The 17,503-nt window shown below is 40.7% G+C and overlaps 1 protein-coding gene across 3 annotated transcripts; it reads right to left on the bottom strand.

Moving 5' to 3' along the window:
- Positions 1-1,695: 1,695 nt before the first annotated feature.
- Positions 1,696-12,406, bottom strand: LOC139291943 (ras-related protein Rap-2a). 3 transcript variants are annotated; one of them, XM_070914014.1, is made up of 3 exons: positions 12,269-12,403; positions 12,090-12,217; positions 1,696-1,933 (listed from the first exon to the last, which is right to left on the bottom strand). In XM_070914014.1, exons 1-3 carry the CDS (start codon positions 12,401-12,403, stop codon positions 1,696-1,698), a joined length of 501 nt encoding a protein of 166 aa, XP_070770115.1. The 3 variants fall into 3 exon arrangements, with proteins under 3 accessions (XP_070770115.1, XP_070770116.1, XP_070770117.1); XM_070914015.1 differs by having other exon boundaries at positions 12,344-12,403; XM_070914016.1 differs by having other exon boundaries at positions 12,090-12,406.
- Between the last annotated feature and the right edge of the window lie 5,097 nt (positions 12,407-17,503).

Here is a 17,503-nt window from a genome sequence, read left to right as displayed (position 1 = left end):
TGATGTATAGGAGAGTGGTCAAGACTTGTTAGTGGATAGGGAAAAAATGTTAATATATAGTTATTATGTAGAATTACAAGCAGAAAAAAGCACGGAAGAAAAGAAGCAATTTCAGAGCAATCTCAGAGCAACAAAGGAGCAGCGTTTGAACGTGTCAACCCACCCACTTCATTTCACTTAAGCTTGGTAGCCTCAGTCGAGTGTTGAACGCACTTTTATTGTTTAGGTGTCAAATGTAACAGTGTCACCATTCAGAGAGGGAATAAAGAGTAAATGGTCACATAAAAAAATATAAAATCAACAATGAAAATGGTTACACGGGGAAAAGTCTGGTTCCCGTGGCAACACAGATGTACAGTTGAGACAGTGTCCAGATCCAGACGTGTATGTGTTTGGTTTGCACATTTCCACAGCCTATATTAAACTCAAACAATAAGAGTCCTTTTTTTTGTTTACTAGCCATGCATACAGTTGACAATTCCACATGTGTTGAGTCAGTGTCTTCATAGGAGCTGGCCCTTTCAATACAAAATATTTACACTACCATTGATTATTCTTATTATCATCGCCGTCGTCGTTACTATTTGTTACTATGGATTTTGAATACTCTGAGCACATAAAGAATGAGATCAGTGTGTTGAAACTCTTGAGCACCCCATTTCATATTGATACTGGAGGAGAAAAAGAAAATGTAAAGTATGACAAATGTTGGCATCTTCACTTTAAATGTCACCCATTCCTGAAAAGAGTGATAGAGAGATCGTCTGTAGAGATATTCAAACACTGAAAAGATGAACTCTTTGTCCCGTCCGGATGAAGCAGTTAGTTATATTACTACTCTGCAATCTGCTGTCAGTCCTCCCAGAGAGGAAAACAAAACATCACACGATATGTGAAAGACTCTGCTATGTTTGCTATTGTATCTCAAAGTGAGAAAATAGGAAAAGAGAAGACTGCATCAATGTTTCGAGACACTGACTTATCCACCATTTTCTCTCCATTCCTTTGTTAACGGCTGAAGAAAAATATAAGAAAATGGAGGTGCTTTCATGTCACCTCTTTGGTTCAGCCCTGTGATGAGTAGAAAAACCTCCCACTAACCACTGCACAAAATAAGCTTGGAGAACAATTGTACATACTGTAAATCAAATACTCCTTAATATTTAAAACAACTGGATGCCATAAATCTGTTACTGGAGTCATGGTGACAAAAAAAAGCCACTCTTAGTCTGAAACTTGTAATACAAACAAAACCTGGAGTCACATTTCTTTGTACTAATTTATAGCAGATTGTAGAGCAACCTAAAGAGTTAAGTTCCTGATCTGTGATTCTTTGCTGATGGTTTTTCACCCACAACTCAAAGGATGAAAATAAAACCCAAACAACAGAAGAGAGTAACATAAGGCGAGGGCATGTTTCCTTTTTGTCATTTATCAATTTCTCTTGCGGCAGATTCCTGGCATTCCTCGTTCACAATGTATTCATGACTCACATGTTGTTATTCATAATCATGTCACTGCTGATTTTATGCTCCATGGAGTTAAAATCCATCGCGTTCAACCATGAATTTATCTTCCGTTTAATTGGCATGTGCATGTGTGTGTGTGTCTAAGTGTGTATGTCTCTGCTGCGAGTCGGAGTAGCTTCCTCTAAGTAGACTTTTTTGCCTGGCCTGTTCCTGGAGGCCGCCGGGGCTATTGTATATTGCAAGAGGAGCAGCAGGGGTCATCCTTGTCTGGCTGGGCGGCGTAGTCCATCTGCCGAACGATCTCAGCGAACAGTTCGTCTACCATGGTTTTGCTCTTGGCCGACGTCTCCATGAACGGGCAGCCCCACTCCTCGGCCAGGGCCTGACCTTCGCTGGACGATACCTCCCTCTCGCTCTCCAGGTCCACCTTGTTCCCCACCAGGATCACAGGGACCTTCTCGTACCTGAGGACAGACACAGGCCCACATCGGGTTGTCAGCAAAAACTGATTCTGAGGAGTTGTATGGATGCAATCAGTGAGTTTTTGTGTTCTTATATATTCACTGAACTTAGTTGAAAAAGACAGGCAATTACGCTTTCAGAACTTGGTATTAACACATGCTTAATACTTCAAAAGGTTTTAATTGGACCACTGAATAAAACCTTTGCATATTCAATTATCCATAATTCATATATTTCACTTTGTATAGCACCCTATTGAAATATGATAACATCAGGTCATTCAACAGTGTTTCTTTCAATGGCAACAATGGACAACCTAGCCTCATTCACTCATTCTCTTGACCTGCTTCTCTCTGTTCAAGGGAGGCTGATGGGCAAAAGGCAGGGAAACATCCTGATTGGGTCACTGGTCTTTCACAGGACAGACATTAATGCCCTGAGAGTGGGTGATATAGATGAAATTAACATTGTTATAATTATCCCCCTATTTAGCACCAGCTTAATTATTCAAAGTGCTACAGTCTCTGCACACTTACAAACTATACACATGCTAATGCCAAACTGCTGATGTTTAGAAGGCATAACGTTTCCCATGTTTACCATCTTAGTTTAGTGTGTTAGCATGCTAATTAGCACAAAATACAACGTACAGCTGAGGATGATGGGAATGAAATCAGTTTTGGTCATAAAACCAAGTATTGGACAAACACAATTTTTGACCAGATGATGGCACTATATGAAATATCAGAGCATCACCAAAGTCATTAGGATTCATTCTCTGGGGACCTTGAATGTCTGCACAAAATTGCCATCCCTATGATATCGCCATGCCACCGTAGATAAAAATTAAATACTACAAAGTTTAACAATACTACTAAGTGTATATTAGATTACTTTGAGGGACCCTGGCACACACTCAGGAACTCATTTGTGCTTTCTCACACATCTGTCTCCCTCTTACCTCTCTTTTCACCTTCTATTAAAGAAAGCATTTTCTGAGCTGTCCTCATTACAAGAGTGCTTTGTTCGTTGTTAAAATGCAGTTAAAATGACCTTTTGCAGCAAGAAGCAACTATTTTTGAATGTGTGAGGCCATTAAAAACATCTGCCTGAAAATCAATTTAAACCTGAATGCTTCATTAAAAGAATCCACATGTTTTTCAGTGACAATCTGTAAGAAAAGTCTTGGAGTCAAGAAAGTTGAACATTTTTAGCACAGGTTTACAATCTGACAATGATTTGTCAGTGATTTTTAAAAAGTGAAGTTTCGACCGTCAACATGACAAAATAAGCCTGGCTTTTTCAGAATCTACCACAAGTATTTTCAAAAAGCTCAGTTGGGTGCAAAACGTGGGCTTATTGTGGATGGAAGGCTAAAATGGAAAGAAAAATATGTGTGTTTTAAAGTGGTTCTACTTCGGTGTACATGTGGTCTTTGACTGTGGGAGGAAGCTTTTCACATAAAGAACCAGGGCAGCACCTTCTTGCTGTGGGGCGCTAAACACTGAACCCCCATGCCACCCACTTCGCTTCATGTAAGCACAAAGTCTAAAGCCTGACCCAGTAGAGAACAGGAAATGGGTAGTAGAGCTCTGACTCCTGAGGGTAGGAAGTGGCCATAATCCTTTGAGCTCTGAACTCCCTGCCATTTTGCTGGAGCACAACATGTCACTGTGGAACTGGACTACTTAGTGGACAGCCAGTTCAATTAAATAGGCTACTGCACTATAATTATCAAAAGGAACGGCTCTGACGCAGTTTCACCAATATAATCACTACATCAGTTTTGATTTTGGGAAACATGGCGGGCCTCTGAGGCAGTTTGTACACATCAGAGGAGATAACAAAGATCAAAAACATCAGTGAGACAGCGGATCATGCGGATTCACATCCTTTGGTACACAACAGGTTATTTCTTTCATCCTTATCTGTGTGTGAGGCTAGAAAGGGAGCGCTTTCCATCTGTTGGACCCATCGTTTGAACCGAGTTTAAATGTCTCTGTTCACGATGCTGAGCAACAGTGTCAAATCTAACCAGAGTTATGCACCCGAACACCTCTCAACATCGTTAGGGTTTTCAAATGCTCCCCTCGCTCTATGAAATATACATGCTTCTAAATTATTGATAGGAAAAAAATCATCCTCATCCTTGATTGCTATGGTAACAGGTATACAAGGAAATAAATAATTCTGGAGAGATGGGGAGACTGCAGAAGCAGCAACTGTGATACTTCTCCAAGTCGAGCAGCATCTCAGAGGCCAGGGGCTGCAGGCTTCAGCGTTAAATGAGCTTAAACTTTTTGAGAATAGGGCGCCGACTTTGATCTGCTCATGAATATATTATCCAGAGTGAACTTTAATCTCGACTATCCTGTTCTGTTCCCAGGATCGGCTCGCCAAGCTGAGAGGAACTACCAGGATTTAAGAGACGATCTTAGAGGTCGGTCGGTGTGTAACCAAGAGCACGATGGTGTTCTCCGAGCTTGGAGGCTGCATTCACTGCATTCCTGGTGTCAATAAAACAGCAAGGCCATTATTTTCCTGAGAATAATTTTGGACCACATCTTGTTGGTGGTAGGCTGTTCTTGCCCTGAACCTTAAAGTCCCTTTCCCACCTTCACTGAAGTATCCTAAACATAGTTGTGGGCAAGCGGATTGAAGGCAAAACCTTTACTTTTATAGCTGCACTTGTTTAGGAGAAGCCACAGGGGGCTCAGCGTTTAGTTGGGGTAATGGTGCCATTCTTTTTTTCTGCCCCAGGCTGTGGTTTTGGCTCAAATCTCCTGCTGTAAATCTCTCAAGAAGGCCTATGGAAAGCCAACTATCTTATATATTATCTACTTCACATGCTTTCTGATACAAGATCACGCTCCTGCCCCAAATCTTACTTGCTCCAGAAAAAAAAACACAGTTTAGGAAGTTTAGTAGCTGAGCTCTGTGTATGGATTCAAGCTCCTTAAATGAGAAATAATGCACAACCACAATGATAATTATTAACAGTGATATATTAGTAGGGCTGCAACTAAAGTTTACTTTCATTATCAGTTCATCTACCAATTTTATACACAATTAATCGATTAATAGTTTGGTCTAGTAGCAAAACAATGCCTATCACAAGTTCCCAGAGCCCATGGTGACGTCTTAAAATGTATTGTTCTGTCCAAAAGGCAAAAGATATTCAGTTTAACATGAGAGAAGACTAAGAAAATATTCTCTTTTGAGAAGCTGGAACCAGTGAATTTTTGCTATGTTTGCTTAAAAATGAGATAACCAATGAAGCAATTATCAAGATAGTTAATAGCCAATTAATTCTCTATAAACAAATCGATTCAGCTATATGTAACAGTAATTATTATCATCATTATCAATTTGTTTATTCTTTTCTTTGGTCTAACATCCAGACGATACTTCAACGGATACAGAGCTCTAATCCACCGCCAACATGTGATCTTGGTAGAGCTGCCTGCATGTCAAACCTCAAATCAAATGAAAGAAACTATAATCATCATGGATGCCTCAAACAGCATGAGGAATCCAAGTGAAGTCAGTCCAACAGGGTCATGTCAAACACCATAATGGAGGACTTAACAGCCATATGCAAGTCATGTAGCTCATTTGGGCCTCATCATAACACAAGTGCAGCACAAAGACATCTGGTACCAAAGGAGAGGGTCTATATTTAGTCATAATAACAGAGGAGGAAACCAGCAGTCCCAGGAGGTGTGAGACAGTGGCTGCCACGGATACCGAGGCTCCCAGGGCCTCAGCATGAAGGGTGTTGGCCACACTGTGTCTGGACCCAACAGCGGCTGATGCAAGGAAGCAAGGCTTGTCCCTAAACGCAGAACACATACACAGCGGTTTACATGAGTTTAGACACAGCCTCAAAAAGACAAATGAACAACTGCTTGTGTCTGTGCCGTGACACAAACAGCTCAAACAACATGTCATACTTTAGCCTTCAGCTTGTGAGCTTGACGGCGCCCCCGATGGCAGACACCCATTCGAGCTCGCCCAGACACACCTTATCTATAATGCATGACGCATCAACTCACGCAGGCCTTGCTGACGGACGGACGGTGGAAACCCAGTGGTCTCTGGATTTGAGTCTGGCCAGGCTGCGTGCTGGGCCTCTTCCCAACGGCCCTTTTGAGGAGGGTCTTTAGTCAGTAGACAGAAATCAGCTGAGTCAGAGAGCAGCAATAAACTAATCTCTTCTGGCACAGCATCAGGGCGAAGAAAGATTTAAATTAGGAATAGATATCCGGAGGATCTTTGGTAAACACGCCATGACAAGCACATTTTCTGCTTTTCAACAGAATGAAAGATTTTTAAAAAAAGACAGTATCAGGGATACTACTTAAAATCTCTTTTGGATTCTCTCGAGGTTGTGAAAACTAATTCTCTGCTTCAGGATCTGATGCTATTCACAGATGGAGACAGATGTCAAAATGGGAAAGATAAACGAGTAGTGAAGCTGACAGACTGTACAGCCTGGTCATCCTTGGATCTGATGTATTACAGAAATAATACGACACACTACTAGCTCCTTGCAATAAATATGTAGTTTGAGATAAATTCCTCCTCTTACTGTACTAAGTAAAATACCTAAAATCTGAAAGGCAAATTGCCACTGCATCTGACATTTGTTCAGATTGCTTTTCCATAAAATAGTGGTAAGAAAGGAGAGGATTTAAGATTAAGATTTGAATAGTTCAGAGACTCATTTAAAAAATATGGCCTAAGTGACGAGTCACCTTCTCCTCTGATGTCTGAAAATGATACACTGAGGAAACTGTTGGAGCGTCGACACAAAACTTAGCCTAACATAAGACTCACATAAGACTAATATATAGTATAATCTTTCAGTTTGTTGTTAATGCTTCATGATGCACAACTTACTTTAGCATGTTTAGGTGAATTTGTTAACTTTGCACAGTTGGATTAGGACATATAAAACTGAAGAGCTTGTTAGCTGACTCTTGACTCTTTTTGAAATGTTTGAAAAAAGCTAGAAACCGCTTATGCCTAGACAGCTTGTTGCCTGGCCGTTTTCATAATTGCTTGTTGTGGTTTTGTTCCTCTGTGACTTATCCATGGCAACAGTTTAAGTCAAGTCCACTTCAGTTTGCAATGGGCTTCTATAAGAATAGTTCAATGGCATTTTGTCACTAACTAGAAAACCACAGTTTGACATCATCCTTACCCTTTGTGAGGAGCTTTGTTGTACTGAACTGTACATTATGAGGCAAATGTTCAGTTTGTAGCACCAGTGAGACTCTTGTAAAGGTACAAAGTACAAAGTTTACACAAGCATATATACTGTGAGTCACATGTTAAAGGTGCACTCGACCATTTTTACACATGAAGCTCAGTTTACCTGTCAAGTTAGTTTTTACGATTCATCCTGACAGGGGCATGAACGTCTGTACCAAATTTCGCTTAAAAACACAAATGCCAACCTCATAGTAGCACTAGAGGAAAAGTCAGGAGACCACCGAAGTCATTAAGATGGAACCATTAGGAACCATGAATGTCAGTACCACGTTTTGTGCCAGTTTATCCAGTAGATGTTGAGAAATTTCACAAGATCAGTGAAAACTTTGATGAGTCATTAGCATTCACCCTCAGAGCACCATGGGTACAAATCTTGGCACAATCCATCCAATAGTTGTTGAGTATTTTCAGACTGGACCAAAGTGGTGGACCGACCGACTAACATTGTCAACCCTAAAGCTATGCCGCTAGACTGGCTAAAAATGGAACCTGTTTTTTGGGGTAAATTAACATGCGTTTCTCTCACTAATTACACTCCTGCATCTAGCATTTGCTCTAACTAGTTCCACCCTCTCTGAAGTAGTGACTCCCAAAACAGAGCAGAAACAACTTGCTGGATATTTGAACAGGGCGGCTACACTACAACCCACCACTGCTTGCAACCTTAAACACATAATTTTGAAAGCCAAGTCCACTGTTAGGTAATCATCACTGAACTTTAGCTCAGTTCGTTTGCCCAGTTTTCACAACAGACAAAGACACAGATGAAAGAGGATCTTTCTGGGAGAACTGGGAGACTGCTGCTCCTCCATTTATTGATCTTGATCCTTTCAACCAGTTGGCACAAGAACAAGCCTTGGGCTGACAACTCCACAGTTTGTAAGCCTCAGTACAATGCTGACAGGAGTTTGTACACATGCAGTGAGAATTAGAAACACGTAGACTTCAGATATCAACAACACCACTGCAGTCTATCAGTGCCAACAGCACGGTTTATCATAGTACCCTATTTCACCTCTTTCTTCTATCCTCTGACCATGTCGCCGCTACTTAAATGCTCTGTTAAGTCACCAATATATCCCTGGTGTACAGTTAACTGCAGCTGAAGTGAGGAGTGATGGGGTCCCCAGTGGTTACAGGCAGGCCAGGGTGTAACCACGTGCACCCACGGCCTCTGCGCTAAATGCTGACAGGGTTCAGAGTGAGAGCGACGCACAGCAGCGCCTCTGACCTGAGTGGATGCCGACGCGGTCGCGACGGGTCACCAGTGTTTTGGCAGCGAGGACGCAGTGACAACGGTGTAATGTACAGGAACAGCGAGACTGCTGAAGTTTACATAACAACACTACATTTCCTAAATACAATCATGAACCAAAATCAGACAGAGACACCTGTAACTGCTGCAGATGTTGTCCAAGATGAAAATTCTGGGGCTGCAACTAACAATTAATTTTTTTTTGTGATTAATTGTTTGGTCTATGAAATATCAAAACCTTCCAGAGCGCAAAGTGGCATCTTCAAATGCCTTCTTTTGTCCGGTTAAAAGTAAAAAACTGAAAAGGTATTTAGTTTACAATAATATATAAAAGAGAAGCAGCAAATCCTCCCATCTGAGAGGCTGGAACCTGAAAAATTGTAGCACTTGTTTTTTTTAACTATATTTGCTTGATAAATAAAAAACAATTAATTGATTATCAAAATAGTTGCCGATTATGTTTCTGTCGACCAACTAATCGGCTCTAGAAAATTGCACCCTTTTTCTAATATTATCATGATTTTCTCTCATCAGTCCGCGATGTTGTCAGCAGTGTGCCTTTCTGATGTCTCAACCTGTCTTGTCTTCTCCTACTGCATTTACTGATTTCCTACATCTCCCACAATGCCCCTCAATCAACCCCACAGAGCAGAACATGCCCGAACTTGTTGCATTTCAGCTGAGGGTTTGAAAGAGAGCATTAGCACAGCAGGTCCTTTTTCAGCCAGGAAAGAAAGCAAGCTGGTCATCCGTTATCTAAAACATAAAATGTCTGATACTGAGCTGCATTACAAGCATTACAAGCTATTGTCTGGATTCCTTATGGTGTAATTGTTGAAAATTGGTGCAAAATAGGAGACCTAGATTTAAGATTTCTTCATTTGGTTATCTGAGTTGGACATCATTCAAAATGTTTATATACCAAAGCAAACATGTGAGTAAATTGTTTCTGAATATTTCTGTTCATAAACTAGTACTTACGAACCTTTTTTTGCATAAAAAAGCAACACTTCTGAAATTAAAATGAATAAAATGAAAACTGACACCAACCAGATAGCTTTGTCTTTAAAATGCAGTACATTATTAACAAAATTATGATTATAAGCCAATACCTGATCAAAGAATAAATAAATAAGACTAAAGAGACCAATTTGTTAACAATACAGTTGTCACTACACTACAGGTGCTACGGATACCACTGGGCTGCAGAAGAGGACCCCAGCCCTGCATATGTTTAACAATGTGTTCCCCAATAGGTATAGAGTTTACTTTTAATTTGCTAAATATAACAAGATAATTTGTGATTGATTTGTTACAACCCTCAGCAACAAGAGGCAGCATGGCTGACTCTGATGGTTATGTGTTGTGGTTCCTGTATTGATCTCAGACGGGTATACAGTAAGAGCTAGGTTGCCAAATAGTGTCCGCCCTTTATGCTTTCATATCAACTGAAAAAGGATTTGGACCCCAGTCTGGTTGTATGGTTGTAGAAGTATGTGTTGAGTTTACTACACACAGTCACCTTATATAACTGCTGTCAACAGAAGCTTTTAATAACAGAAAACATCTGTGTGTAGGTTAGAAAAGGCTGCATACAAACAGCCTTAGTTTGTTTAGATCTCATCTATAACACCCAGCTGAGAAAAGCAAACCCTTTGCTGATCTTAAACATAATCTTTCAATGAAACGTTCTGTGTTGCAGCAACTTAGGTCAACTGTGTTGTTGTTAAAAGGAGAAATTATTTGATCCATCTCCTCTTTATAACTATTTATAACTACACAAATGAAGAGGAATTCTCTGAATAAGAAAAATAAAATATGCATATTTCCATTCAGAACAAACTCTGTTAAAAGGAGAACAGCATGCACATTCATAACTGAATCAAAGACTTCCCATGACCTGACATTTTTAACTCCACTGTTTCAAACACAATCTAAAGCCACATGAAGCATAGGACTCTGAAATAAACCATTGTGTAGGAGTAGCATGTGAAGTGTGATGTTGTTTTTGCTACAGAAATTAAATTCTGCTGTGACACTAGAGAACGGCACCAGTGCTAAGTGTGAAATCACATAACAGCCTGGCTGCATCTGCTGTGTGAGCACACATGTATACATTTACATATAAACACAAATGCACACACACACACACACACACACACACACACACACACAAACAGACACACACACTGTAGACTGAACATACCTCTCCCCATTCTCCTCTCATATGGGGGAAAGATGTTGACCTCATTCTTTCATCCGGAGCCACAGATTTATAGGATTGTTTATAAGGTGCATTTGAAAGAAAGTCTAAATCCAATTAGGTGACAAAGACTAAAGGCAACTAACAAAAATAAACATCTTTAAGATGCTTAAATTTCATTTTTAGGTTGCAGAATGTGATAGAAACAGGCAGTGCTGTCACAACAGAAATAGAAACACAACACTAAAGCATGATAGGACTGCGATGTCCTTGTGCTGAGCATTATCTAATGTAATTAGCTGTATCAGTAAACAGTGTGAGCTTTAAGCTGCACTGATTTCAATATGCCTCTCTCTGGAGCCCATTGGACTCCCTTCATTGACCGCAACACATCCACTGACACCTACAATGACTGATGAACCCACACAGTCACAGCACAGTGCATGCTGCCTGCACACTGTAACACAGGAGCTGAGCTAACACACAGGCAACAATCACCAATGATCTAACCAGCAGTATATATGTAGAGTATATATTTAGGCTCTCACTGGGTTTTTATAACATCATGCCATGCCACTGGGTAATGTACAACGCAGTGTGTCTTCACAGTACATTGGCCTAGCCTCAGCTAACCTCTTCCATGTATCAATCAGCAGCTCACTCTGGTGACCTCATATCTGGATCATCTGTGTAACAGCGCTCAGACATCAGACGATTTCACGCTTTCAATTGTGCCGCTCTTCCTAAAGAGCTTGTGCAGCCTGTTAATTAAAAACATGGCTTCTCCTCCGCAAAAGCTGGGCTCACGCTAGTGTGCGTTCCCTCAACCCCTACAGTATTTGGAGCTGTGCTTCCTTGAGGCTCTCTGCAGAGCCTCTGTTTGTTGCACTGGATCCTGGGTATCCCCGGCTGGGTGTTTCACAGGGGTTGCAGCATCCGGCACAGTGGACATGTTCAGTGCTACGAAACGGCAGCTAGGCAGATCACAGACAGTGTCTAGCATGTTATGACTGGAAGAGAGACTGGTCTTCACAGAGCTGATGGACAGGATGGATCAGCACTGTTGCCTTGTCAGTTGCCGTCATTCCCAAGATGTGACTGTCTGGAGCGAAACATTACAAAGTCTGCAGAAACACTGTTAAGATGAGGCTACTCTGAGAGATCACAAATGATTACTTTTAGAGATGCCGGGACCGCAGTGCAAGGGCATTTGCCTACCTACAAGCATTGTGGGTGAGACCTGGTACACCAAAATAGAACAGGCATGTTGTGTTGATCTGTAGTGTGAAGAGCATCTCGGACCAGGCCTAGGCCCGTCCTGAAACTACAGAGCCCTTGAGGCCAGCCCTATGTGTGAAGAATAATCTCCAACATCCACACTTAACAATCTGGACATTATTCTCTTCCTCATCATTTCACCAACCTTTTCACTCTAATGATCTGATCCCTCATCGGCTTTATGTCCTGGAAGCTTTGCTGGTTCACAAGGCTGTAGACCAGTATGAATCCTTGCCCGTTTTTGATGTAAAGGTCCCGCATGGAGGCGAACTGCTCGGTACCAGCGGTGTCAAGGATCTCCAGCACCGAGGGTGAGGAGTCCACCTCGATCTCCTTGCGGTAGAAGTCCTCTATAGTGGGGTCGTACTTCTCAATGAACGTCCCGGTAACAAACTGCACAGTGAGGGCGGATTTCCCGACCCCACCGCTGCCCAGGACCACCACTTTATACTCGCGCATCGTGGATTTAAATCAACTCGGGTTAGGGTATCAATCTCCGCGCGTCATTGAAACGAACTCAAAATGTTCCCGCACGAAATCACATTCACCACTCGTGTCCCATTTTGAGCGGGTTGTCAATAACACGGTCTTGCTCGCCGCTGCTCAGCTATGGCAGAGCACAAAGACTCGGTGCCCCAAGATGGATTTCATTGTAGAAATTCCCCCATGCAGGCCAGACACTGACAGCTACACGGGCATCCGAGGACTGCAATTGTCCAAAAAATGTGCACAGGGGAGGAAGCAAATATCGCCCAGTGATGATGTGGACCGTGCCGGTTTTCATCTGCTTAGCTCACCCCTCTGTGTGCATCATAAAAAAAAACAAACTTGCTCCATCGAGGACACTGGAAAAACGCTGGTCGCCCCTAGACTGAACCGCAGGCGCGATCTTTCAAGCAGGAGCCCGCTTCAGGAAAGCAGCACCAACTGAAACTGTTTCGACACTTCATTGAAGAACTTGCGTCTCTTTGTTTCTTTTTCACCATCTCTGGCATGTCTCCGTCTCCCCCTCGCTCTCCAGTGCAATCCCAGCCGCCATACTCTCGGGTGGAGACCCACGGCCGCTGCGTAACCAGCTGGTCCCCGCTCGGCTCCCGTACCGAGGCAACAAAAAAAAAAGGAAAAAAAAAAACAGAAAAGCGTGCGGATCCTCCCTCCTCTCAGACGGATGTGCGAACAGTCCAACGGCCGCCCCCGCTCCCTGAAAAACCTCACTTGTGACTGAATGGGAGCCGTGCGGAGGGAGCCAGTCAGATTCGGCGGTTGCATTTCCGTTCATGTGTTAAAATTCCCATCATTCGGTTGCCCCAGTGACACCCAAAAGAGAGCTCGTCCAATCACAGGGGCAGCTCGGGGATGTGTATCCAAGAGGAGGAAAATGCACCGGATGCTGTTGCCATGGTAACGCTGCATTTTTGTTGCTGCTGTCCAAATTTGAGAATGCTGTGTAAAAGCTGCCTGACCGTATAAAGTCGAGAGATGTGTTATATTATATTATTTATTGATCTCTACCTGTGCAGGCAGCGATACCAAGACTACAGAACCTGTCTGACATGTGGAAAATAATTCAGTTCAAGTACAATACAATGAAACTTTCAGACACCCTACCAGCAAGAAAGAATTTATAAAATAAAATTATGGATCAAGAAAAACACAATCTTCTAGTCTGATTTGCCTTTTATGGCTAGGTGACCAATACAGCTATCTCTTCTTGCTATTTATACAGTTTAATTGTCTCTTTGTTGTCTAATAACTGCTTATTTTATTTGTGAGTTGACTGATTCAGGTTGTGTTTTCAGCCAGATTTCCAACAGAATCAAAAGAAACTTGCAAATCACTTATTTTTAATGTCTTACTGTAGAATGACTGGCATTAAAATGATGCAACATAAATGTACAGTGCAAAATCAAACAACAGACACTGACAGCATGGCATTTACTTGACATTTTTTTATTTGCGACATCAGATTTTACACAATTTTGAATTTACAGGAACAAAACTATCCACATAAAATGTTTAACTATGCACAAATTAAATAATTTTCACAAATAAGGTTCAAAAAGCGGGGGAGGGAAAGTTTATATTCAGGCCAGGATGGAACCCACTGGCATACTTCGCAAGCTAGCCAGTCCTGTCAACATCACGCCTTTTCTCAGGATAGTGTTTGAGTTTATTTTACAAACTGTCATTTTGGCCTCAAACTAAAAACTCATGCAGCGAAATGGAATTCATAATTACTGAACAAATACAAACTTATAGATCAAAGATAAGGCAAAGTTCACAAGAAGCATGTCGTCTCAGTCACCTGACTGTTGAGAAAGTGCTTCAGTGAAATGTTTCCATCAGTCAGTCAGACTAAACATTCTTACTGTCCACATCTTTTCGACTGGGTGATCAGAATCTCAAACAACGTCCATGTGCAGGTGTATCCATCACATTCAAGCTTTTTGCCAAAAGGTGAATCAAACATTCGGTTACATGCCTTTTATTTGCAGGTAAAATAAATTAGGGAACATTTGTCAACTTTGAAAGCAATCATATTCTGAAAATAAAAACAGCTGCTGAACCATCAACTCCTGACCGTCTGACTTGTGTCTGCGAAAGGCTGTGGTCCCTCAGGGTGGATTATACTTCTGCTGCAGGATGTTAACATGCAGTGGAAACCATATAAAACACCAAATGCACATGTCAAAGTGTATTTTTATGCATTGGCTCTCTTAGTGTTTCACCATAGCATAGTAAAGCCAAATATCTGACAGCACAACCTAATGTGTTAATGTGAGGAGGGAAAACAATTTCATCACCTACAAAAATACAGGTTTTTTTTTTTAATCACTGCAACTTCAGATTGCCTCAGCAACACATCAAAACAATTAAATGACAAACTATTATTACACTATTATGAAAGTTTTTCCATAAAATGTGGCCTGTACAATGCACTTTTGTACATAAAAAGCAATTCTATGGCCTTGCTCATACAAAGATTTGTTGTCCCTTATAGGTGACAAGGCAGTGACAAGGATGAAATGTTTTAAGCTTCTCTTCGCTCCAACATTTGATCCCTGGACACAAGACGGCTTTTTCATAGGCTAATACAACAGATCAAGGCCCTTTGATGAACCTCCTGCAGAGCTAATGTCAGTTTAATAAATTACATTCATCATAAAGTAGAAGAGAATACATTTTTAAAAAGTGTTCTTGTCTAATGTTAAACTACTAAAATATGCAAGTATACTCCTTATATTCCATCCAATAATGTGTAAAACTGGAAAATAATGTGAACAAATGCAATATCTCTTGATGGATAATCACAAAAAAGTATAGTTTTCATTAAAAAAAACAAATTATATCAGTCAATTGAAAGGACATTAAGGAAACATTAAAGGACAGGTTGATATTTGCACACACTGTTTGTTTGCAAAATAGGGGACTAAAACTTACGCGTTCAAGAGAACTTTACATATATGACACACATACACATATGAGTGAAAACTGCTTTTAACGTCAGTTTTGTTTTTCACTTAACCAGACACAATACCCACTCTGCCTGTCGTAAGTTTCAAACAAAGATGGGTAATTGCATAATGTGGTAAAACTGTGACTAAACTTCACTAGCTCCTTAAATTCTACTTTACTACATAAAGTATTTGAACTGTGCATAAACCTAATTAGGAGACATTGTCATACACTAAGTCATCATTTTAAATGTGAAACAAAATAGAATTAAGCTGGATATCAACTCTTATACATACATACAAATTTGAGCATCAGTGAAAATTAATTGTAAGGCTAAATCTAAACAGGCGCACACAAAATACTAATGCACTGACATAGCATTGCAAAACATTTCTTTCTAAATGTGACTTGAGTCAGAGTAGATTTAAGTTTTCACACAAAGCCTTTTACATATGCATGGATATCCTCATCTGCACAATTATATAGGCACTTGTAACATTCAAATAGTACAGTACTGACAACTGACTGTAACATTAAGACAGTTCACACGCTACTCAACTCAACCCTTACAAGAACTTCAGTTTGAATATGAGCAGTAGTAATTCCACACCTTTTTTATTGAGTTAACTTGCATGACTGTGGAGGCTCTTCTTAAAAAAAAAAAGAAGTTTTCTACATCTTCAAGTGGAACCAGGGGCCGGTTTCACAAAGACACCGGTCTGTAGTGTTAGGCCAGTCTTCATTTTGTGCTTTGATTAGTCTAATGCAAAAATGATAGATAAAGACATTAAGACTTATTTTAAGCCTAAAATGTCAGCCACCCCACCCCCAGGCTAACTCAGAACTTAAGACGTGTCCATGGTAACAATCACTGACACCTGCTGACCAGTGTCTCCATGGTAACAATCAGTGATCCCTGCTGACTGTGGCACCAAACAACATTAAAAGAGGAAAACGTGGTTCGTAATTTGTGGTTTTGTTAACAATATTGTGGAGCGAGTACTGAGCAGAGAAAGAGTTTTCAGAGACCAAAGTAACCTGTTGGAAATATATAGTTTTCTTGGCTGAGTACTGAGCCCTGCCACATTAAAAGGTCTGCATCGTGTTGAGATATTATACTAAATTTTTTGTATTACACTCTTGGTTCAATATTCCCAGAAGGGAAACATTTTCTGCTGAGCGGTTTAATGTGGTTAATAGGTCAGTCATTAGTCCTACTTAATTTAATCAATAACTGGACAGCTTTGTGGAACAGATGAATTTCGATGTCTATCTGAAATCTGACTATGAGTTTGACCAAAGCCGTAGTCAAGGTCTATCTTCGTGAAACCGGCCCCAGAAGTGAAAACTACTTACAGATACATGAACAAGTCAACCATCATCATATAATGAAGAGGGGGAAATAAAAGTGTTTTAATCATTGTTGCTTCACTACCTTGAAGAAAAACAAGTCTCTGCAGCAAATGGATTATACAGTATTTTCTCTCAGCAAACATACTGTATATGCAATGCAAAGGCACACCAGGAGGTGGAGCACTGATCCTGTTCTCTCGGGATGACAGGGTAAACAATACAGATCGACTACCCTCAGGACATTTTAAAAGGAACTTCTATAACTTTTACAACGTGGAGTTTAAAGTTAAAACAAGTGCTTTTTACTAGTTTGTTTAAAACAATGAAATCTATTAAATCTGGCACTAGATCAACAATCATTAATGTGAAAAACCTTTCTCTTAGTTTACATAACACATTCAAGAGGGAAAAAAAATAACTTGCTGCCCAATATTATGATGATACAGTTTTAACAATCTCCAACATAGGACCCCTTTACACCTGGTATTAACATGCACTGTCTACACACTGGTTTCAGATTGAATGTTTCATGCTCAACTCTACCTCTTGTGATATTTACACAATTTAAAATTGTCAGTGAAAAACAAACATGAATCCACACTGCCTATTTTTGTGTTTCCTGGATGAATTTGATCAGAGAAGTTCATTATTATTTATGAGGCTATATGTGAACTGGAGACACATTGCATTTCAGCTCATGAAGAGGCTAAATGCACCTCCGACCTTCTCAGAATTGGTTTAGGAAACAGA

The sequence above is a fragment of the Enoplosus armatus genome, chromosome 11 (genome assembly GCF_043641665.1).
Source record: "Enoplosus armatus isolate fEnoArm2 chromosome 11, fEnoArm2.hap1, whole genome shotgun sequence".
NCBI classification, from domain to species: domain Eukaryota; kingdom Metazoa; phylum Chordata; class Actinopteri; order Centrarchiformes; family Enoplosidae; genus Enoplosus; species Enoplosus armatus.
Note: the sequence above shows the minus strand (reverse complement) of the source record. Positions and strands in the feature narration are given on the sequence as shown.